The sequence below is a fragment of the Chlorella variabilis genome (genome assembly GCF_000147415.1).
Source record: "Chlorella variabilis unplaced genomic scaffold CHLNCscaffold_10, whole genome shotgun sequence".
NCBI classification, from domain to species: domain Eukaryota; kingdom Viridiplantae; phylum Chlorophyta; class Trebouxiophyceae; order Chlorellales; family Chlorellaceae; genus Chlorella; species Chlorella variabilis.
The window spans coordinates 1138208-1159581 of NW_005435078.1; the positions used below are offsets into that span (position 1 = coordinate 1138208).

Sequence of the window (21374 nt, forward strand, 5' to 3'; positions counted from 1 at the left end):
TTGGGTGTTTCAGCAGCTATTCACAGCAGTTGTGGAGGCAGTGCACGGCTGCGTTTCACGTCTGCAGCTGTTCACTTGCGCGCCCAGCCTGGCACTGTGCCTCAAAACGCGTGAATCGAGCCGATTATGGCTTCATCCGCAATCTTTGCAGGCCCTAGGCCCATCGCTGCACTGCCCGGGCCCCGCCGACCACCCCTTGCTCGGAGCTGCAGCCGGAGGCGATCCAGGCCCCACCTGGTGGCCCCCGCTGCGATGTCGGCACAGGAGGCCATGGCAGGGCACTACGTGGTGTCCGTGGGGGAGGCGCTGTACGGTAGGGCCGCCTCTGCCGCCGCACCCGCCACCCGCTGCCGCTCTTTGCCTGTCGCTCTGCAGGCCAAAGCTGGCTGGCGCACCCTGCCTGCATGCAGATTGCCTGGCGGACCAGCTGGGCAAGCCCAAGGAGGAGGTGACCTCCTGGTGAGGAGCCCAGCCCCGCCCAGGCTCTCTGCTCCACGTTTCGCTAGCTGCCCCCACTACTCCATGATTGTGGGCAGCTTCCCAGAGATTCCCACCTAGTCGTGGCCCAGGTCATCCTGCTCGTTCTGCCGCAGCTGCCTTCACACCTTGCACCCCCCACACGCCTCCCCCTGCTGACCAAAAATACGCAGGACGCCATACCCTGGCGGCGCTCCCGCCAACGTCGCCACCGGCGTGGCGCGCCTGGGCGCCGGCGCCCTCTTTGTCTCCGCCATCGGCCAGGATGAGCTGGGGGACCAGTTTGTGGCGCTGCTGCAGGGTGAGGCCGCAGATTGATGGGATGATGTTCTGTTGTGGGCCCTTGGCACGCTTCTGGCGCGTCGTTGTTATGAGGGTGTGTGCATTGGCTTGCGGCGCTGGCCCCGCCAACACCAGCGCATGTGATGTGCCCCTGCCCCTGGGCCCGTAGAGCGCGGCGTGGACACGAGCGGCGTGCAGCGCGTGGGGCAGCCCACCCGAGACATCCTGGTGACGCGCCGCCCCGACGGCGACCGCGTGTTTGCCGGGTTTGGCAAGGTGCGGGCGGCAAGCTGGCTGGCTGGTAGCAGGCGGGCATGGCGCGGTGTGGCTGGAGTTGCATGTGGCCTGCCCTGCGCTGTTGTTGAGGCCATCCCGCCATGCACTGCCCTGTCTACTGCCATGCAGGCAAAATCGCACGAGTACGGAGATTGCTTCCTGGACCCTGCGGCCCTACCGCTAGATAAGATCAAGGTGGGGGTGGCGCTGGGAGGCGGGGCGCGGCTGGGGCACTGCTGCTGTCGCATGTGTAGTTGCTGGATGGGTTGTGCTTACGCAGTGTTTTGGTGCATGACGCCATGCTTGCTGTGGTTTCTGCTGATCGTTGCGCTGCTGTTTGAGGGATGCAGGGGGCAGACGTGCTGGTGACCGGCACCCTCGGCCTGGCCGCCGGCTCCACCGCGGAAGCCATGCGCACGGCGGTGACGGCGGCGAAAGAGGTGCTCTCCTCTGCCCTCTGCGACCAGCCGACAGCTGTTTTTGCTATCCATCTGGCTGGATAGATGGCTGGCACATGCAATTCCATCCCGCCCGTCCTCTGCAGGGCGGCAGCTGCTGCGTCATCATCGACGTCAACTGGCGCCCCGTGTTCTGGGACGACGAGGCGGCTGCCAAGGCCGCTGTGCTGCAGTACATCCAGCAGGCAGACATTCTGAAGGTCACCGATGAGGCGAGTGCCGGCCGGAGCTGCGTGGATGCTGGGGGCCCGGCTGTGCCGCATGGCGCCTCCTGTCGGCCACGCCCCGCGGCTGTTTGTCAGCCCATCTGTTGTGCCTTGCCTTGCCGAGCCGAGCCGCATCCTTCCTGAGGGGCCTGCAGGAGGCGGAGTGGCTGTATGGCATCCCTGCCGCCGACGCGCTGGAGCACCCTGAGCGCGTGCTGGAGAAGTGCGGCAGCTGGCGGGGCGTGCTGGTGTCGGGTGGGTGCAGGCTGCTGGGCTGCTCAAACTGCCACGCCCTATTCACCGCCACTCCAGTCGTCGTCGCCATATGCACAGAGTCCAAACCCGCCCTGCCCGTTGCGTTTGGCGCCGCCCCCTGGCTGCAGCGGGGGAGAAGGGCAGCGGGTATGCCTTCCACGCGCCCGGCGGCAAGCTGGCCATGAGCGGCGTGGTGCCTGTGCTGGATGTTGCGGTTAAGGACACGACGGGGGCGGGAGACGCCTACCTGGCGGGCTTCATTTTCTACATGCTGCTCAGCGGAGGGCTGGACTCGCTTGTGGCCGACCCCGGAAAGGTGCGGGCCGGGAGGCGCGGCAGGGCCCCAAGCTTTGCCGGCAGTGCTGGCAGCTTCCTGTGGACGGCCTGCTTGTTTTAGGCAGGACCCAACCCTGCCGCTCACGCGCACGATGCAACCCCCGTCCTTGCTGCTGCTGTGCCAACGTGCAGCTGCGGCGCGGCGTGGAGTTTGCCACCGCCTGCGGCGCCTTCACGTGCACCAAGCCGGGCGCCATCGGGGCGCAGCCCACGGTGGCAGAGGCGGAGGCGCTGCTGCCCGACCAGGGGAGCAGCACCTGAGCGGGCGTGGCGGGCGTTGTGAGAGCGTGTGTTTGGATCATCCCTGAGCAGGCTCAGTGTTGTGATTCAAGAGTGCATTGATCAGTGTTGTCAAGTCAGAAGCAAAGGTTTGGTCTGCCAGGAGGCAGTGCTCCCAAGCGTCATGCCAGCTGCCGCAGCTGCGCACTGCGCAGCCGGTTGATGGCGGCGGCCAGCTCAAAGCGCCGCGGCCTCGCCAGGTTGCCTGGGTGGGACCTCCCTGCCAGCGCATCCACGCCCTGCAGGGCAGCGGCAGCCAGCACGCAGTGTACTGCACCCGCCAGCCCTGTGACCAACCCCCACAGGCCCCTCGCTACATCCCTCCACTTGCCAGGGACCTCTGCCGTCAACATCACCCCACTCCCTCCTACTGCGTTCCTACCCACTTGCCTGCTCATCCATCTCCGCATCCAGAGCATCCAGCAGCTGCGCCAGCGAGCGCCCCTGCCAGGCCCCGCCCCGCCCCGCCAGCCCCTGCCGCAGCTTGACCAGCGCGTCGGCGATGGCCCGCGTCTGCGACACCTCCACCAGCTGCTCCACAGCGCTGCGCCCGGTGTGTGCACGGGCACGCGGCGCAGGGGGAAGCAAGCAACAAGTCTGCACACAACTGCACTCTCGGGGACGCTCTCCCTTCGCCCTCGAACTCACACCTGGACCATTTCCCCACCAATGTGCTCTCATCACCACAGGGCAGCCAAGCAGCAGCTTACCACCCCCCAGGGCCCCCACCTGAGGTCCAGCTCCTCGTCGTCCAGCTGGATGCAGTGCAGGGTGCGGGTCTTGAGGCGCAGGTCGCGGCCGTGCGCCGCCACCGGGCGCGGGTGCACTGCACAAGCGCTTGGCGGGGGCAGCAGGCACGTCGGGCACGCCTGCCAGCCTCAACACAGGAGCAGCCAGGGTGTCCGCCAGCCAGCCAGCCAGCCAGCGGGGCTGAGCTGGTGCCGCAGCAAGGCCCTGCCCTCCCTGCCCTGTGCGCGCCCCTGGCCGCCCGGCCCGCAGTCGCACCTGAGACCAGCGTGCGCGGCGTGACGTCGCCATAGTGTGTGTGGCACGGCAGGCTGTCGCCCTTTCCGGCGTGCCGCGCCGAGATGGCCAGCGCCGCCGCCGTCACATCGGAGGGAACGTACGCGTCCATGCATATCACTGTGTCTGCAGGGGGCAAGGCGGGTGGCAGGCAGAGTGTGGCTCTGGCCCAACAAGCAATCCCAGCCTGCGGGGGCTGGCCTGCCGATGCCCCCGCCCCACATGTGTGCACACACATACCACTATCTCTCTCTCTCGCACACACACACACGACACACCACGACCGCCAACACCATCCCCTACGCGCCACCCGCCACCCACCGGCCACATCAAAGTACTGGCCGCTGCCGCCGATGACGAGGATGCAGGAGACGGCGCGCGCCGCCAGCGCGGGCAGCTTGACGATGAAGGGCGTGATGGGCTCGCGCTCGCCGCTCACCAGCTCTAGCATGCGTGCGTCTCGCACCATGAAGTTGGTGGCGGTGGTGTCCTGCGGGTGGCGGGGCAGGTTGCAGGGCAGGTTGCAGGGCAGGGAGGGTGAAGGGGAGGCGGGGAGGCATGGCAGGCCGGGGTGAGGAGCTGGCCAGGGTGGAGCCACGCGACCTCAAGCTAGACACCCTCAGAGCCTGCGCAGCAGGGCTCCTGCGCTGGAGGCGAGGTACGGCGGCACGCACATGCCAACAGGGCGATCTGTGCACATGCACGCCTCACCTCGTCCACCAGCAGCGTGGCCGCCCCCGCCTCCAGCGCCTCCTGGATGTTGGCTGCCTGCTCCACAGGTGGTGACAAGGTGTGTGTGTGGGGTGTGGGGTGTGGGGTGGGGGGGGGCACGCGGCAGAAGACAGGCAGACACGGGTGAGCAACAAGAACAGGAATAGCTTCAGCAACAGCAGGGTTGCTGCGCGCCACGGTGGAGAAGGGAGCCGCAGGCCGAGACCCGAGCGTGCCTGGGAGGTGCTGCCCGAGGCGTCTGGCGTCTGGAAGCAGGTGGTGTCCTTGCCAAAGGGCAGATTGGAGAGGAAAGGCGAGATGTTGACTGCCTCCACACGCCTGCGGGGCCACAGGCAGGGCAGCGGGGTCGTGGGAGCCGGCTTGGGGGCTGGGAGGATGCCGTGCGTGGTGGCGTGAATGCGAGCACCGCCGGGACCAAGCCAGCGGCATGGGATGGCAGCCAGGGAGCTGGGCAGGCACCACCCGCCCACCCACCTGCCATCCTCTGCCCGGATCTTGACAGCGGTGGGGTCGGTGGCCACCAGCTCCCGCCCGTCGCCCGCCACCTGCAGAGGCAGGGAGGAGGCGCCGAGGGCAGCCAGGCCTGAGAGGGTCGCAAGCCATGGCCAGCTGGCCACCACTGCTGCAGCGAGGCATATGACGGTGGCAGCAGCCTCACACAGGCACCATCACAGAGCCGTCACCCAGCCCACCACCACCACCACCACCACCACACAACACCTCGCCACCTGCCTTGTTATACACCCCCGCTTCGATCGCCTCCAGCAGCGTGGACTTGCCTGCAGGTGCAGGGAACCACCAAGCGTGTGAGCAGGGCAGGGCCGAGCCTAAAGCAGGGGCGACAGCAAGCATGCATGTGTCGCTGGCCAGGCATGCAGGTCAAAGCATGGGGCGCGCACCATGGAAGCCGCCACCCACAATGAGCGTTACTCCACGCCTGCACGGCACGGCACAGCACAGGGTGGGGCCGGGTGCACAGCCACGGCACCACCAGGGAAACGCTATGCCAGCAAGCAAGGCAGCCCAGCAGCCAGCATGCACGGCAGCCCAGCAGCCTGGCGCGCCTGATGCCCAGCCCCCGCACGGCGCCACGGTTGGGCAGCTGCACCGTGGCTGCCAGTGCGTCTGGGGAGCGGAAGGGGACAGCTTCGCCGGCAGGCATGGGCTCGTCGCAGGCGCCGCTCTTCCTGCAGCCAGGGACACAGGAGTGTCGCTGGGTGCCAGCGGACGCGCACAGGGGGCAACTGGGGGCAGCAGGGGGCAGAGTAGGCCCGCGGGCACTGGCGGCCCAGGTGGTACGCAGCACAGCAGTGTGCAGGGCGCACCTGGGCAGGATGGCGCCGTCGCCCACAAACGCCACCAGCCCCAGCGCCGGCAGCTGGTCCCGCAGCGCCTGCGTGTCCTCCACACACTCCACGTGCGCCTGCAGGGCGCGCCGGTCCTGCTGGGCATACAGCAGGCCCGAGTGCACATACCTGCGATTAAGCGGCAGCGGGTGGCAGCAGGGATCAGGGTGGGGAGGTGGGAGGGCGTCAGCAGCAGATCGGCAGCCGGTTTCGGCGCTGTTGAATGGGCTGGGTGCGTTTCGACGCAGCCGGGCGCAGGCTCACAGCGGCAGGTTCTGCAGGAGGATGGAGGAGGCCCACTGACCCAGCACTGTGCGCCCCCGAGCGGGCAGTGCCACTGCACACATGCGGGTATCAGACCCATGTCAGCAGGGCGGAAGCGAAGGCTCAGCCAGCATCCCTGCAGCTATGCAGCGGAGGCGGCTTCCCATCTGCCTGCTGCTACTCAGCCCCCTGGCCTGCCTCCCCCTGCAGGCACCTCCTGTGGAGCCCACCTGTGAACCTCGCCTCCACCGAGCCATCTGCATGGATCAGGACCGACGTGCGCTCCAGCACATGCTGGCCTGCAGGGACAGAGAGGCGACAGGCCAGGCAGGCAATGCAAGCAGGTGGTGAATGGAGATATGTGCCGGCTTTGCCATCCACCCATCCACCCACCCACCAACCTGGCTTATCCACGCTCATTTCCCCGCCCTTCTCGCCGCTCCACCCTCCGCTCTGCCGTCTGATGTCGCCGCCTGCTCACGCCAGCAGCACAGCGGGGGAGCGTGGTCACGTGGGTGCAGGCACTGTCATTGTCACTGGCGCGCCTCCAAACAGCAACAAGCGACAACAGCCGTGGCATGCAGGGCGCACCCGAGGCGGCCACCGCTGCCCCAAAGCTTCTGGTAAGAAAGTCGCAGACGGCGGTGCGGCGGGTGCGGCTGCTGATGAGCTGCGGAGGCAGCGCCGCGGTGCCGGCTGGGACCACAACCCTGCGCCGAGCGCCACACAACAACGGCCGCAGACATCACGTGATGGGCATGAGGAGCAGGAGGGGCAGTCGTTGCGGGCGGCACAGGATGCATTGCTGCCCGCCGCACATGGGCTGTGTTCACTCCCTGCCCGCACCCACCTGCATCTGCTGGGGCTGGCAAAGGGGTCTCCCTGCACCCAGTCCACACACAGCACGTAGCCTCCCTGCTGCGCCCCCATCTGCCACCGCCCCTCGATGTCCTGCACACAACACAGGCAGCGCCGCCCTCGGGGCCCGGGACAACACGAGAGCACACCAACATGGCGTGCTGCCCTGCTGCCTGCCAGTGATGCACAACGCCTTCTTCCTGTTGTGCGCCACACCTTGTATGCTTTGTAGCCACGGCCGTCGATGCGGCGCAGAGCAGCCGCGAGGTCTGACGCGCTGCCTGCACACAGCGCCGGCCAGCATTGGGCAGGATCGCCATGGCAGCAAGGCCAGCGCATGGCAGCTACAGCCCGATGCAGCATGGAGATGCGGCAAGCGTCTACCGCTGCTGCCTGACCTGCGTTGGAGGCGGGGCCTGCGCCGTACCCGTCATCGTCGCTGCCTCCGCCCACATCCGCCTCCTCCCGCCCCTGGTGCTGCTGGTACGGCTGGCCCTGCCCCTGCTCCGAGTAGCGGCTGCCCCCCTCCTCTGCATGCCACGAACAGCAAGCCGCAGGCACAGTGAGTCTACGGGCCACACAGGGGGGAACGCCTGGTTGCCGCACAGCGAGCGCTGCCCCACCTTCATGCCGCCTGCCGCCGCCTCCTCTTCCCGCTCCTCCTCTTCCGCCTCCGCCATACATCTGCTTGTAATACCACCCCCTGCCCCGCCCTCTTCCACTACCGCCGTCGGACATGGCACGTGAGCAGTGCTGGTCGGGACGAGCAGCGGCGGCGGCGGGCTGCCAGCACCTGCGGCAGCGGCGGCGGGTGGGCAGGGCCAAGGTGGGCGTCCATGGGCTGCAATGCAGCCAACCCCTGCGCTATTAGTGCAGCCGATGACATGCCTGAGCGGGCGGAGAATGCTTCGAGACGGGGTCGGCAATTTGGGGGTCTCGGCGAGCAGCGGGTCGCGTGCCAGGCCTGTCAGACACCCTAGAAAGAGAGTCTGGGATCGCAGCCTCGGGTTGCGCAATGCCCACCATGCATGCAGGCCGCCAGAGGCCCGCAGCACGATTCGAGGGGCGGGACTGGAAAGTCAGCGGTTTCAGCATTTTTTCGTGAGCAGCATCGGTGCAAGCCATTCCATCGCACAGATCGCTCGATCAGCCTGCCCTGTAGCGGCAGGCCGCCAGCTGCCACTGCTCTCCTGTCACAAGGAGGGCAGCTGGGCCAACCACACTTGATGAGCGGGCTAGGACATGGTGTGCTGCAGCGTAGAATGGTAAAGCTTTCGGGGAGCACCACCGCCAGGCGAGTCATCGCCCGGCTGCCGACCGTCACCGCTAGGGCACTGCGCCACCCTCTCTGACTGCGCTTCGCTGGGTTCCAGAGGCGCAGCTGGCAGCTCCCGGGACCTGAACAAGCGTGCCGGGCCCCTGCATGCGGCTGCACACACGCACGCCGCCGGCGCCGCATGGCCGCCGCCCGCCAGTCGTCCAGTCAGCAGCCGCCCCACAGCTCACCACCTCACCGCCTCTTTCTGCAGGTCAACTAGCCGCCCCTGCTCGGGGCTTGACCTTTGCCCGCCGTCGGCCGCCCAGCACACATTCCAGCAGCGGCAGGCACAGGCGCACGCAGCCCTCAGGCGAGGGGTCCCGGGCCCACTGAGGCCGCCCTTGCGGCGCGGCCGTGCCAGTGCCAGTGCCAGGCCTAGCGCCGGCGCGCTCGGCAGCGGCAGCGGCGCAGCCGGCACCCTGGCGCCGCCCTCCACTCTCGGCAGCAGCATCAGCGGCGTCGGCCGCTGGCTGCTGCTGCGCGGCGGCATGGGCAACGCGCAGAGCGCCACGGCCGCGGCCGCGGCCACACCCGGCAGCGGCGGCGGCCAGCTGCCGCGCACACGGCGCATGGTGATGCTGTCAGCGGCGGCGCCAGCCGCACCCGAGGCTGCCGTGGAGGAGGAGGACCAGAGTGTGTCTGTGGAGTTTGACAATGACAGCGGTGAGGGTCAGGGGCAGGGTGGCAGGGGCAGGGTGGCAGGGGCAGGGGCAGGGTGGCAGGGGCAGGGGCAGGGTGGGCAGGGAGCTGTTGGGGAGGGCCGGCGACAGAGCGGCAGCCTGTTGTCCTGCATGTGCTGCGCCTCTCGGCCTCTGGCCTGGCCACACTGCACATGCTGCTCCCTGCTCCCTCGCCGCTGCTCCCACCTGCCTCGCCGCCGGCCTGCCGTGCGCCTGGCCGCCTGGCTGCAGACCCACAGTGCACCGTGATGCAGCTGTTTGGCCGCAACGACACCGAGGTACTGGCGCAGGTGACAAACGTGCTGACGGCGGTGGGGGTGGCAGTTTCCTCAGCCAACATCAACACGGGGGAGGGCGAGGGCCCCGTGCGGGACATTTTCCGGGTGACCGACGGCGAGGGCAAGAAGCTGGCGCCCGAGGCGTGGCCCGCACTGAAGCAGCAGCTGCTGGCGGCGCTGGCGGGCAGCATGCGCAGCAGCAAGCCCAGCATCTTTGGCATGGTGGCAGAGGCGGACCAGACTAGCACGCTGGGGTGAGCGCGGGGGCCGGCGGCCTACCTGCTTGCCCCCGCTTCCGGGCGCCTTCAGCCTGGTTGCTGTGCACAGCTGGGGTAGTGGCCTGCAATGCCGTCCCCTGGCTGCTGCACCAGATCAGAGCCCCGAGCCCAGTCGCCATGCCTGGCTGGCTGCTGCCGCCGCCGCTGGCGCCCACACGTCCCGTGAGCTCCCGCCGCCCCTGCCTCCCACCGCAGCGCGCTGACCAACGCTGGCGACCCGGATGCTCTGGAGCGTGCCGCCGGGGAGATGACGTCTGCGGCGGCGGCCCTGGTGTCGGTAGAGCGAGCCATGCTGGCGCTGATGACTGACGGCAAGGACCCTGCGGCGCTGACGGCCAAGCAGGTGCTGGGGGAGGGGGGCTGTCAAGAGAGGCTGGGCCGGCAGCGCGGCAGCTCAGCCGGTTTGAATGCAGACAGGCATGGCCTGAACGGGCGTCGGTGCACACCCCAGGCTCCGCTTTCCTCCTGCACTTTCCTCCCGCACCACGAGGTTGATGCCTGCCGCCTGCCCGCCCTGCTCCCCCTGCCACCGCAGATGGAGCGCGTGGAGGCGGCGTCGCTGCTGGAGCGGCGCCTGGCGGCCATGGAGGCGCTGCTGACGGGTGGGCGCCTCCGCCGCTGGCGCTGCCTGCCGCCGCCGCGGCGCGCTGCTGGAGCACCCGCCAGCTGCCCCGTAAAAGTAGCATCATGCATGCACTCACCCGGTGCAAGGCGTCTGCTGGCTGGCTGTGCTGCTGCGGTCTGCATTGCCTGACGCCTCCGCCCCTGCCCCTTGCTGCCCTGCAGCGCGGCGGCAGATTGCGGCTGCGACGGTGGAGGTGGTGCAGCCATCGCTGCCCGACTTCATGCAGCCGCCGCCCACGGTAAGGACGGCTGCGCGCCACAGCACACGGCGACAGCGCCCCGCGCCCGCCCTCCTCCTCGTGCCTTCCCAGCTGCATAGCCAGTGCCTGCACCCTGCCGCACCCCACGCCTGATCCCAGCCACCCCTGCCCTCCGCCCCCCTTGCCTGGCGGCCCGCAGGTGCGCACCAGCGGCCCCGCCGCCGGCAACGGCTTTGAGATCATCCTGCAGGGCTTCAACTGGGAGTCCAGCAAAGAGGCCTGGTACAAGAAGCTGGCGGCGCAGGTGCGTGTGCGCGTGTGGGTGTGTGTCTGTCTGTGAGGTTGCTGGGGCTAGCCAGTGGTGTGCTTGCCAGTAGCGGCGGCGCTTGGCTTCCGCTTGCCGTGGCTTCCACCAGGTGGGTGGAGCAGACTGGCCGGCGATCAGCAAATCGGGGTGCTGCTGCTGCGCGCAGGCGGCGGACATTGCTGAGGCGGGCTTCACCGCCGTCTGGTTCCCGCCGCCCAGCGACTCCGTCAGCCCACAGGTGCATGCCGCCGCCGCCGCCGCCGCCGCCGCCGCTGCGCGCTGCACACCGTCCGGTCGCACCGAAATTGAAACAAGCACGAGTGCCGCCTGCATTTCGCCACCTCATCCCCGTGCGCCTCCCTGCCGGCACCTGGCCATCCACGCCGCTACCTCTCCTGCCCTCCCTCCACCTTTTTTCCTCCCCTCCACCTTTCTTTCCACCCAGGGCTACCTGCCGCGCGACCTGTACGACCTCAACTCCAAGTTTGGCTCCGAGGCGGAGCTGCGGGACGCCATCGCCGTGTTTCACGAGCAGGTGGGAGGCCGGGGTGTGGGAGCTGACGTGCACGCCTGCTTGCTTTGGGGAGCCAGCGCGGGGGCCTGACTGGTGGCTGGCTGGCAGCGCCCCGCCCCTGCTGGCGCCTGCCTGGCAGCGCTGATGTGTCTGCGTCGTGTCTGTGTATCTGTGTCTGTGTATCTGACGTCGTGCCTGTGCCGTGCCCACGCTGTGCCTGCTGCTGCCGCAGGGCATCAAGGTGATTGCCGACATCGTCATCAACCACCGCTGCGCGCACTACCAGGTGGGCAGGCTGGGTGGCAGCGCGCCGCGTGCGGGAAGGGGACACTGCCCTTCCTCTGCCCGTCTTTCTCCTACCCCTTGCCCCTCTGCCCACACACTCCCCCTTGGCCCCCCACACACCCACACCCACACCCACACCCACACACCCCACGCACCACGCACACAAGCAGGGCGACGACGGCAAGTGGAACAAGTTTGGCGGGCGGCTGGCCTGGGACAAGTCGGCCATCTGCGCCAACAACCCCGCCTTTGGCGGCACCGGCGGCTACAAGAACGCAGAGGACTACCCGGCAGCGCCCAACGTGGACCACAGCCAGGTGGGAGGCCGGCCGTGTGCGCTGTGCGTGGCTGTGTGGGTGTGAGGGATGGCCTCGTCCCCGTCTGCCCGCTGTGCCTGCTGCTCTCCTGAGCTGCGCTGCCCACGCCTGCTCGCACGCACACCGCCACCGCCATCCACACGCCGCACACCACACCACACCGCAGGAGCGGATACGCAAGGACATTGCGGAGTGGATGCGCTACCTGCGCAACTCCATCGGCTTTGACGGCTGGCGCTTCGACTACGTCAAGGTGCGGCGCGGCGCGCGCGGCGCCTGCTGCCACGCAGGCTGATGTCCTTCCTTCGGGGGCGGGACCGTTGGATGTACTGCTGCCACGCGCCGCGCCGTGCCCCGCCTGCCCCGCGCTGCGCCCCGCCTGCCGCGCCGCGTGCTGCCATGCCAGCCCCGCACTCGATGCGGCGCCGCGCTGCCTCTGCCGTGCCGGCTGCGCAGCAGGGCGGCGCCCGACTGCCTCCCGCTTCTGGCTGTGGCCTCGCCCGTCACGCCCTCCCCGTGCCCGCTGCCCTCCCCCTGCCGCGCCTGCAGGGCTACGAGGGGCGGTGGATTGGCGAGTATGTGAACGCCACGGTGCCAGAGATGGCGTTTGGAGAGTACTGGGACACATGCTCATACACGGGTGAGACGGCTGCGGCGGCTGCGGCTTGCCTCCCGCACCTTTGCCCTAGGCAGCTCGCCGCCCAGCCTTCCTATGCCGCCCCTGCTTTGCCAACAAGCCGCCAACCCCCTCTTCCCTCCTCTCCCTCCCGCCCCCTCCAGACGGCGTGCTGAACTACAACCAAGACTCGCACCGCCAGCGCACCGTGGACTGGTGCGACGCCACGGGCGGCACCTCGGCCGCCTTTGACTTCACCACCAAGGGCATCCTGCAGGAGGCGGTGGGGCGCAAGGAGTACTGGCGCCTGATCGACGGCCAGGGCAAGCCGCCGGGGGTGCTGGGCCTGTGGCCCTCCCGCGCCGTCACCTTCCTGGAGAACCACGACACGGGTGGGCGGGGTGGGGGGTGGGGGATCTGTGTGAGCGAGGAGGCTGCGCTTGGCGCCTGGCGTCTGTTTCCTGCGGGCGTTTCATCCAGGCCAGCTCCTGCCCTGCCCTCTCCTGCCTGCCATCCACCCTCCCCCACACACCCACCCACACCCACACCCACACAACCCACCACCCCCTCCCCCCGCAGGCTCCACGCTCAACCATTGGCCCTTCCCCTCCCGCCACCTGCCCGAGGCCTACTGCTACCTGCTCACCCACTGCGGCACCCCCTGCGTCTTCTACGACCACTTCTACCAGGAGCCCAAGCTGCGGGAGCACATCCTGGAGCTGCTGCGCATACGCAAGAAGCACGGCATCAACGCCAAGAGCGAGGTGCGGTGCGGGGCAGGCCTGGGGTGGCGGGCGGGCAGGCGGGCGGGGCCTCGCGCCTAGCCTTTGCAGCTGGGGGTTGGAGAAGGCGCCCAGGCATGCTTGCACGCCTGCCAGTTGTGCTGCGATCTTGGTGGAGTGGTCCGCAGCGCCGTGCCCGACTTCCCGGGAAACCGGGTGCGTTGCGGCCTGCCCCACCCTCCCCTGCTGCTGCTGCTGCTGCTGCTGCTGCTGCTGCTGCTGCCTGCAGGTGATGGTGCGCAAGGCGTACAACGAGCTGTATGCTGCGGTGATCGACAAGAAGGTGGCCATGAAGATGGGGCCGGCAGACTGGAGGTGGGCGGGGGCTGGGTGGTGCTGGGCGGCACTGCTGCTGCTGCTGCTCCTGCACAGCTGCGCAGTGCATGGGCAGCCGTCGTGGGCTGGGGGTCTGTGGGGATGCAGGGACTGGGCGGTACCGACCTGCCAACGCGCTGCAAGGATGCGCCATTGGCTGTGGGGCGCGCCTGCCGCAGCTGAACCCTTGACCCTGTCTGCCCCGCCCCTCCCCGCGGCTGCAGCCCGACCAAGGACGGCGTGGATGTGGGGCAGAAGAAGTGGCAGCTGGTGCACAGCGGCTTCCAGTTTGCGGTGTGGGAGGCCGTGTTTGAGTGATGCCGCACGGCAGCCAGAGGGAGAGAGCAGAGAGCTTTCTGCCGCACTCCCATTGAGGCGGGCCACCCACATGCGATTCATAGCCGGCGCCGGCCAGCGCCCGCCACCCGCCACCTGCCGCCATCCGCGCTGATGCGGAGCAGCTCTGGCAAAGGCATCCCTGCGATTTTTTCTTGGCCCCCGCCCTGGGGCCACATTTTGCTGCTGCGCCTGTGGCACCTGGGTGCCACTGAGTATTCGCCACCCTGTTTGCCCCACCAGGCCCTGCCAGGGCCAGTCCTTTGCTTGCTGCTTGGCTGCTTGGTGGGTCTCCCGTCAACAGTGCCATTTTGTTTCCCGCTGCCATCTCCTTCCCCCTCAGCTCTCTGCCGCTTTCATCGTCTTGCCCGCCACAGGCACATCCAGTCTGAAATGAATGGACCTCGAATTGCTGCACACGTACGCTCCCTTGAAATACACACATACACACACACGCACACACGCAAAGGCTGAAATGGACAGCATGTCATCCTGCCAAGCACCTGGTGCCTCTGCCTCACTCCTCCGACATGGTGCGATACGCGGTGCCGGGCGTGCTGCCAAAGGGCGGCGGGTGGTGCACGGCAGGCACCGCCTTGGCGCCCCACCTGCCGCCAGCGCCACGCCCCGGCTGCCGCTGCAGGCGGCCCCACGCATCCCTGCGCCACAGGCGGGCGGGAGCAACAGATTGGCTGCTGTGGGTCGGTGCATGTGCAGCTGGTGGGTGGGTGGCGGTTAAGGCAATGCCGACCTCCCGCTGCCCCCGCTGCATGACAGGGCGCATTGCGAGCAGAAGCCCGCGCGCACCTGCTCCAGCCCACGGGCGGGGGCGGCAGGCTAGCATGGCCCTGAGGATGGCCCTGGGGCCGCTCCTGCTCCTCCTCCTGCCGAGACGGCTCCCCCTCTGGGATCGACTCCAGCGTTGTGTCCGCGTCCTGGGCCTTGCGCAGCACAAAGGGGCTGGCCAGCAGAGCCACCAGCGGGCTGGTGCAGGCATCGCGCAGGCTGGGCCGCTGCTGCTGCGGCGACTCTGGCGCGCGCTGCTCCTCCCCGCCAGCGCCCGCTGCTGCAGCCGGCGCTGGCTGGCTGACAGCAGCACCCCGGCGGAGCAGCAGCGCAGCCAGCGCCAGCGCCTGCAGCACGCATGCTGCACCCAGGCCCGCCAGCGGCCTGTCTGTCAGCAGCCTGTGGGTGGTGGTGGCGGTCAGGGTGGAAGGGGCTACGTGGGGGCTGGGTGGCAGGCACGTGGGTGCTGAGCCTGCGGCTATGGCCAGGAAGGTGGGCAGGCTGCGGTCGCCCACGTCCTCCACCTCCATCCAAGAGCAGCGGCAGCCGCAGCTGGGGGCGTCCGGGGTGCCGAGTGGTGCACCGGCCTCTGCTGCGGGCGGCTGCACACCAGCGGGGTGACGGATCTGCCCCAGCTGGCTATCGGCGACTGCCGCCTGCTCCATATCCACTTGCACCTGCTCCATGCTGCTCGCATCGATGAACCGCCGCCAAACGTGAACGGCGCCGACAGCGGTGCTTGGTTGCGTGATGGTCAAGCGCCCGAGGCGGCTGGCGGCGGCGTCAGGAAAGCGGAGGGGCATCGCAAAGGCAGCGCCGCTGCTAGCATCGGGACAGGCTGTGGCACGCATCGAGCTGTGCTCCAGCTGCACCTCCAGGGTGGCGCACCCAGCGCCAGAGAGGTTGACCACCACGCTGCACGCAACAGCAGCGGCGGCGGCGACGATGGATAAGGGGTTATGGTTGCCGACGACTGCAAAGCACGATGCCGTGCCGCCATAGCAGCTGGCTCACCCACGCACCACCGCCAGGCTGTTGACCTGCAGCAGGGGGCTGGCCAGAGCCTCCTTCCGGCAGGCGACCAGCAACAGCAAGGCTGCGACTGCCAAAAGGAACCGCGCCATTCCTCGCAGCGACTGCGCCACAAGCCGCTGCAGAATGCGACGGGCCGAGCGGAAAAGTCGGGAAAATGCATGGGATCATTCCTGCTTTCCACCCACTCTGGGCATGAACGCCGCCATCTGCACGCACCTGTCAAATCCTTGGCAGCGGGCCTGCCGCCATCTTAGCTGATGGCATGTGCTGTGCAGATTTGTGGCTTCTTTTGCAGGGTGCTCTGAAAAGGAGGAGCGAGAAGCAGGAGAAGCAGGCTGTCACTTTGTCTGGTTACAACAGGGTGCGCTAGTGGATGTACATAGGCATTCTGGGACAGCAGGCTGAAACGTATGGTACAAGCCGTGTCTCAGGCGCCCGCGCATGCAGGAGGCAAGAGGGAGGGCGTTGATACATGCAGGGGTTCAACGGGATACGGGCAAGAAGCGGCATGTGCTGAATCTCAAAAGGGGGACGCTAAGGGGCGGCCGTAGGGCGCGATTGCAAAATGCGAGTATGCAGAGAAGGAGAAGGAGGGAAAAGGGAGGACAACCACACAGCACACTGCAGTGCCAGTTGAATGCACAATGCACGCCGCTCCCAGGCGGGGCTTGATGGTACAGGCGGCCACTGGAAAATTGGGTGCCAAGTGAACGGGGGAGGCACGCAGCGAAGATTTGAGTGTGTGGGGTATGATTATACAAGCTGCCTGTCTGGCGAGCCTGCCCGCCTGCCTGCTTGCAACAAGGCGCTATCCACACTGCAGCAGCTGCGCCCTACAAGTGCTGCCTGAAGTGGCTGGCTGCGGGGCCAAGGGGGCTGTGAGGGCTAAGAATGACTAGCGATAGGTGTGGCATGGGGGTTGGAGCGGTTGGCAGACAGCCTTCTGCCGGGAGGGTCTCCAGCCTGCTCTACTAAAGGGACTACTCTTCTTGACAGCTGCACGACGAGCGCATCACCAGGGCGCCTCATCCAGAACCATGAGGCCCATGTACCTGCGGCCGCACGGGGCGCGCAGCAGGCAGCACGTGACGCCAGGACGCCGAGCGGCGAGCGCATGCACCAGGCCAGCCAACTGACGCGGGGCAGGCTCCTCCCCGCTGCGACACGCGGCAGATGCAGGGAGCGGCTGCGCTGCTCGGCCCAGCCAGCGCAGGCCCCCCCTGCCCCCTGCATGCCCGCCGCACACCTGTCCTCAGCAGAGTCGGGGTCTCTTGCCGCGCAGATGCGCAGCAGCTCCTGCTTGTCCACGCCGCGCCCCACGCCGTAGGCGTGCACCCGCACGTTGGCCTGCTCGTCGCCCAGGCGCGCCGCCATGTCACGGGCCTCGCGCGACTGCCGTCAGCCGGTTGTGGGTGGGGAGGAGGGGGCAGATGTGTCGGCAGGTGGGTGGTGGGTGGGAGGGATGTGGGATAGAGGCCATGGGGGAAGAGGAGAGGAGCGGGAGGAGAGGCAGGGCCGCGTGAGGCAGCACGTGCTCCCCAGCCCCCAGACCCTTGCCCTGCCAAGCAGCCTCCCAGCCCGCCTGCCCACCTGGTGCGAGTCGATGCGCCCGTCTGTGAGCAGCACCAGCACGCGGTGCGCGGTGGCGCTGAGCGGCTTGAGCAGCTGCCCCGCCTTCTGCACGGCCAGCGCGATGTTGGTGCCGCCGTTCATGCGCGCCATGCCCGCCATCAGCGCCTCAAACGCGCCCACATCCACATCCACGGGGCCCTGCACCGGCACACCAGGCGGCGGCGCTGGTCGGTGGCGGGGCTGGGGGGAGGCAAGCAGCCGCCAGGCAGCAGCTGCAGGCAACAGGCAGGGTGACAACGCGAGCCAGCCAGCCAGCCACTCTCTACACATACCCACCGCAGCCCCTGCCCGCCCCACCCCACCTGCTCCACCCGTATGTCGTTGCTGAACTGGATGACGGCGACCTTGCTGCGCAGCGGGGGCACGGCCCCCTGCCCCGCCGCGCCGCCCGCCAGGCCGCGCACGGCTGCCAGCATAAAGCCTGTCATCACTCGGAAGTCCTCCTCAGTCACGCTGCCTGCGGCGTGGGTGGGTGGGGGAGGGCGGGGCGTGCAGCCGGGACCCAGGCTGAAAGCGAAGCCAGGGGGGTCGGGCGAACGCGGCGCACGGCCACGGGGAGAGCAGCGGGCGGCGGCACGAGGGCGGCGGCGCCTGTGCCAGCCATCTGCGCCACAGGCATCTGCCCCAGGCAGGCGAGCCCCGTGCCCGCCGCACCTGAGCCATCCACCAAGAACACCACGCACAGCTCCTCCTCTTCCTCCTGCCCCTCCTCCTGCGGCACGCTGGCCTCAGCCTCCACCACGCCCTGGGCTGCGCCGGCAGCGCGCGCCTCCTTGCCAGCCGCCCGCGGCGGCACAGCAGCCAGCATGTCGACTGCGGCGGGTGCGGGGCGTGGGCAAGCGTGGGAGGGCCAGTCAGAGCACCGCGCGGATGCGGCAGCTGGGCCATCATGAGGCTAGGCGGGGCAGGCAGGGTGGCAGACTCCATGAACCCAGGCTCAAACGCGGCCGCCTGGCCAGGGCGCCGCGCGTAACGCAGCTGGCTGGCAGAGCAGCAGCGGCTGTAACAGTGCCCCCCACACAGCCATCGCGACCTCCCAGTATCCAACTGCAGCGCCGCAGGCCCCACCTGATGCCTGCACCTCGAAGGCGCAGGGCTTGTGCCAGGGCTCGGCCTCCTTGAGCGCGGCGTGGCGGGCAGCAAAGAGCGCCTTCCAGCCGCCGGCCTTGCTGGCCGCCGCCTGCTGCACAGCCCCAATCTCGCCGTACACGCGCTCCCACTCGCGGCGCCACAGGTCACAGTCCTGCGGGCGGGAAACGAGTTGGCGCCTCCACGAATTGGGCGCGGAGGGGGAAGGACAATGCGATCCCAAAACCCCAGACCCCAATCCACGACCTCAACCGGGGCTAGTGGGCGGAATGCAAGTTGCTGGGACTCCACGCCGAGCCCACACGACTTTACCTCAGCCAGAGCGCGCAAACTCGAGCAAACTTGCGCAATAGAGCTGAGTGTCTTGAACTCCTGTTGGTTCACAGTACAGCGCTCCAGGAGCTCAGTTGGGAGCGCCAGAAGATGGCAGGGGTCTCTCCTGACCTCCTTCTGGCCATGGGGAGTGGAGGGTCCCGCCACTTCGCAGGAGCTCCGTAGCACTGGCGGCATGGTTGTGGGATTCCGAAACAGGCGAATGGGGGTGCCGAGTGAATCAGCTGCAGGTAACGCCTCCCACCAGGGTCCGGTGGCTGAAGAGCCGAAGCTGCAGCAGGCAGGGCAAGAAACGCTTGCAGGAGAGTGCAGCAGGCAATGGGAACGCTGCTGGGGCGCGCCGGAAATAGCCAGCGAGATGATGCCGCAGGTTGCTGGCGCCGCCAGCGCCGGCGCCTCGTTGAACACGCGGCGGCGGCAGCTGCGCAGCCTGGAGCCGCAACCACATTTCGAAATGTTGTGCATGTTTGTGAACTTCACAGACTACGGTTAAATGCAAGCTAAACACACTAACCACCTCAAGCTGCTGCACGCCCTGCTGCCGTCCAGGACCGCTGCTGTGTCGACAGGGCGAGCTCGAGCTCTGCGGCAATGCTCACAGCACCTCCGACAGGTCCTGCCATCCATTGGCCACCTCGTCTGGGCAGGGCAGTCCCAGGCCGGTCATGCGCGGATTGAAGCCGTGGGCAAAGCGGAGGCCCACGGGGACCATGCCGCACTGCAAGGCAAGGCGTGCACGAGGGGTGGGCAAGGGGGACGCGCCACCAAAACCCGCAGTGCCTTGCTGGCCACTGCCTCGCGCAGAGCAGGAGGGCAGGTAGGTAGGCAGGCAGCCAGCTCGGCTCTGGTGACCCACCAGCTTGGGGTTCTCGGCGGCGTTGAAGTTCACCATGGAGTGCTCGGCCAGAGGGTACAGGCTGCCCTCAAAGTCGTTGTTGTCCAGGGTGAGCTGCAGGGTGTGTGGGAGAGCGAGCAGGCGGCTCAGGAGCCCACATTGTGGCCGTGCCAGGTAAGCAGTGTGTATGGACCACAAGGGTGCCAAGGCGTCTTGCTCACCTGAAACAGGTGGGGCGCTGTTTGGGCAAAGCTGGCGGGCACCGTGCCGACGAGCTTGTTGTCGGAGAACCTGAGCCAGTTCTGTGCGGCAGCGGCAGGCGGGCACAGGAGAGAGGGGGTTGACGCCAGCAGGGCACAGCGGCGCAGGCATCGAGGTGCGGATTGTGTCGCCAGGCTGGCGTTGCGGGCTGCCGTGGTGCAGCAGCTCATTGGCGGCGGCCTGCAGCCTGAGCAGCTGCAGCGCTGCTCCCCGTGCGGGGCCAGCGTGGTGCTCACCATATCCCCCAGCGTGCCATACTCCTCTGGCAGCGTGCCGGTCAGCTGGTTGTGCTCCACCTTGTACTGCTCCAGGGTCTGTACCGCGGCAATCTCGCGCGGCAGCGGCCCCGACAGCCGGTTGTACGACAGGTCCAGCTCCCGCAGCTCCGGGAAGCACTGGGCAAAGCCTGTGGGGATGGTGCCCGTCAGGCTGCCGCCGTCCAGATCAAACTCCTGCGGGGGGCAGGCGGTGAAGTGGGCGTGCTGGTGTGACACGGGACAGGAGGACAGCCCGCATGGGGCACCTGGCGTGACAGGGCCAATGCAGGCGCATGCTCTCCACCAGCCAGCCGGCATGCCAGCCCCCACACGCTCTCCCGCTCACCACCAGGTTGGTGAGCGGGCACAGCTCCGCCAGCGGGACCTCCCCCTCCAGGAAGTAGTCTGTGATGTGCACATGGTTGATGACGCCCGTGCCTGGCACCTGCTGGGGCGCGCAGGAGGAGGCAGCCACGAGCGCCTGGTCAGCAGGGCTGGCAGCAGGAGACGGGCGGGCGCCTGGCCTGGGCGGTGCGACCGCTCGCTGCCTCCTCCTCCGCCCCCACCTGCTCCTTGGTGTATGTCACGCGCGCGCCGCGGCAGGCCAGGTGCTCCCAGTTGCCCCACACCTGCGGGCAGGCGGCGTGAGGATGCATCAGCGAGGAGAGCCGCTCTTACACAGACAAGCAGCGGGCGCAGGCGGGCGAGCAGCGGGCGCGGCACACCTGCTGGCCGCAGGGATCGCAGGCTGAGCCGACGCTGTTGACGGGATTGGTGGGGCAGGTCCAGGATGCCAGCGCCTTGGTCCAGTTCTCCTGCAGCGCACACATGCAGCATGTTTTGCGGTGCGCCTCCATCCACCACGCACCGCCGCCGCGGCCGCCGTTGGGTGCGGCGTTCAAAGCCTCGCCTGGCCCGGGCGCGCCAGCATCGCATCACGGAAGGCGGTGATCTTCTCCTGCTGGTCTGGCAGGGTGAAGGCCGCCGCGTGAGACGCGGTGCCCACCATCATCGCCACGACCAGGATGGCGGCCAGCGCACGGCGCTGCTGCTGCTTTGGTGCCATGGCGGGCTGCCACGCTGCAATCAGCCGGGTAAATCGAATCCCCAGCTGCGAGCGTGGCTGGGCGGGAGTAGGCAGGCGCTGCCCGCTTTATTAGCAAGGGAGTGCAAAGCGGCAAACTGAGCGTTGAAAGGGCTCGCAAACCGTGCAGAGAGCACAAATCCAGCTTGATGCCTGGCTGCTTGCTCCATCCCAGAAGGGGCAATGGTGACGGAGCGGCGCGATCGGCGGCGGGATCCTGCTGGTTTCTGGAGCTTGCAATGTGGGCCTCTAATCTAAGCAGCAATGTTACAGCCAGAGTATCAACACCGGCTCATCGGCTCATCATGTCGTCGGCCTGGCACCACACTCTTAAGATGGAGGCGGCTTGCAGAGCGGTCGCCACAACGCTTGCTTCAACGCGTCATTGCCACAGCATGCAAGCAACGAGCCGTGTGCAGC

At 68.1% G+C, this 21374-nt stretch overlaps 4 protein-coding genes across 4 annotated transcripts; 2 read left to right on the top strand and 2 right to left on the bottom strand.

The window, feature by feature from the left end:
- Positions 1-252: 252 nt before the first annotated feature.
- CHLNCDRAFT_134013 (hypothetical protein) lies at positions 253-2551 on the top strand (the record flags this gene model as incomplete). The annotated part of the gene is made up of 10 exons (XM_005847589.1): positions 253-313; positions 411-459; positions 651-778; positions 929-1035; positions 1165-1230; positions 1386-1475; positions 1580-1693; positions 1855-1954; positions 2083-2270; positions 2423-2551. The coding sequence occupies 10 exons, from the start codon at positions 253-255 to the stop codon at positions 2549-2551; spliced, it is 1032 nt and encodes a 343-aa protein (XP_005847651.1).
- A 1114-nt stretch (positions 2552-3665) lies between these two features.
- Positions 3666-7065, bottom strand: CHLNCDRAFT_7254 (hypothetical protein; the record flags this gene model as incomplete). The annotated part of the gene is made up of 14 exons (XM_005847753.1): positions 3666-3718; positions 3914-4082; positions 4304-4356; positions 4530-4642; positions 4799-4869; positions 5045-5103; positions 5224-5253; positions 5366-5511; positions 5650-5799; positions 5935-6007; positions 6165-6233; positions 6526-6644; positions 6785-6885; positions 7009-7065. Coding segments are annotated over 14 exons (1263 nt in total), but the record flags the coding sequence as incomplete, so codon positions are not given.
- A 1568-nt stretch (positions 7066-8633) lies between these two features.
- On the top strand, positions 8634-14091 carry CHLNCDRAFT_31136 (hypothetical protein). The gene is made up of 16 exons (XM_005847590.1): positions 8634-8773; positions 9022-9322; positions 9542-9689; positions 9882-9948; positions 10133-10209; positions 10370-10474; positions 10644-10715; positions 10923-11012; positions 11224-11277; positions 11447-11593; positions 11760-11846; positions 12143-12233; positions 12374-12601; positions 12789-12973; positions 13221-13306; positions 13531-14091. Exons 1-16 carry the CDS (start codon positions 8680-8682, stop codon positions 13622-13624), a joined length of 1926 nt encoding a protein of 641 aa, XP_005847652.1. The 5' UTR covers positions 8634-8679; the 3' UTR covers positions 13625-14091.
- A 2384-nt stretch (positions 14092-16475) lies between these two features.
- On the bottom strand, positions 16476-20936 carry CHLNCDRAFT_134017 (hypothetical protein; the record flags this gene model as incomplete). Its single annotated transcript, XM_005847754.1, has 15 exons — positions 16476-16515; positions 16710-16855; positions 17054-17233; positions 17398-17552; positions 17750-17908; positions 18164-18338; positions 18629-18788; positions 19117-19235; positions 19374-19466; positions 19574-19654; positions 19850-20065; positions 20217-20315; positions 20437-20499; positions 20596-20685; positions 20877-20936. 15 exons carry the CDS (start codon positions 20934-20936, stop codon positions 16476-16478), a joined length of 1836 nt encoding a protein of 611 aa, XP_005847816.1.
- Positions 20937-21374: the final 438 nt, after the last annotated feature.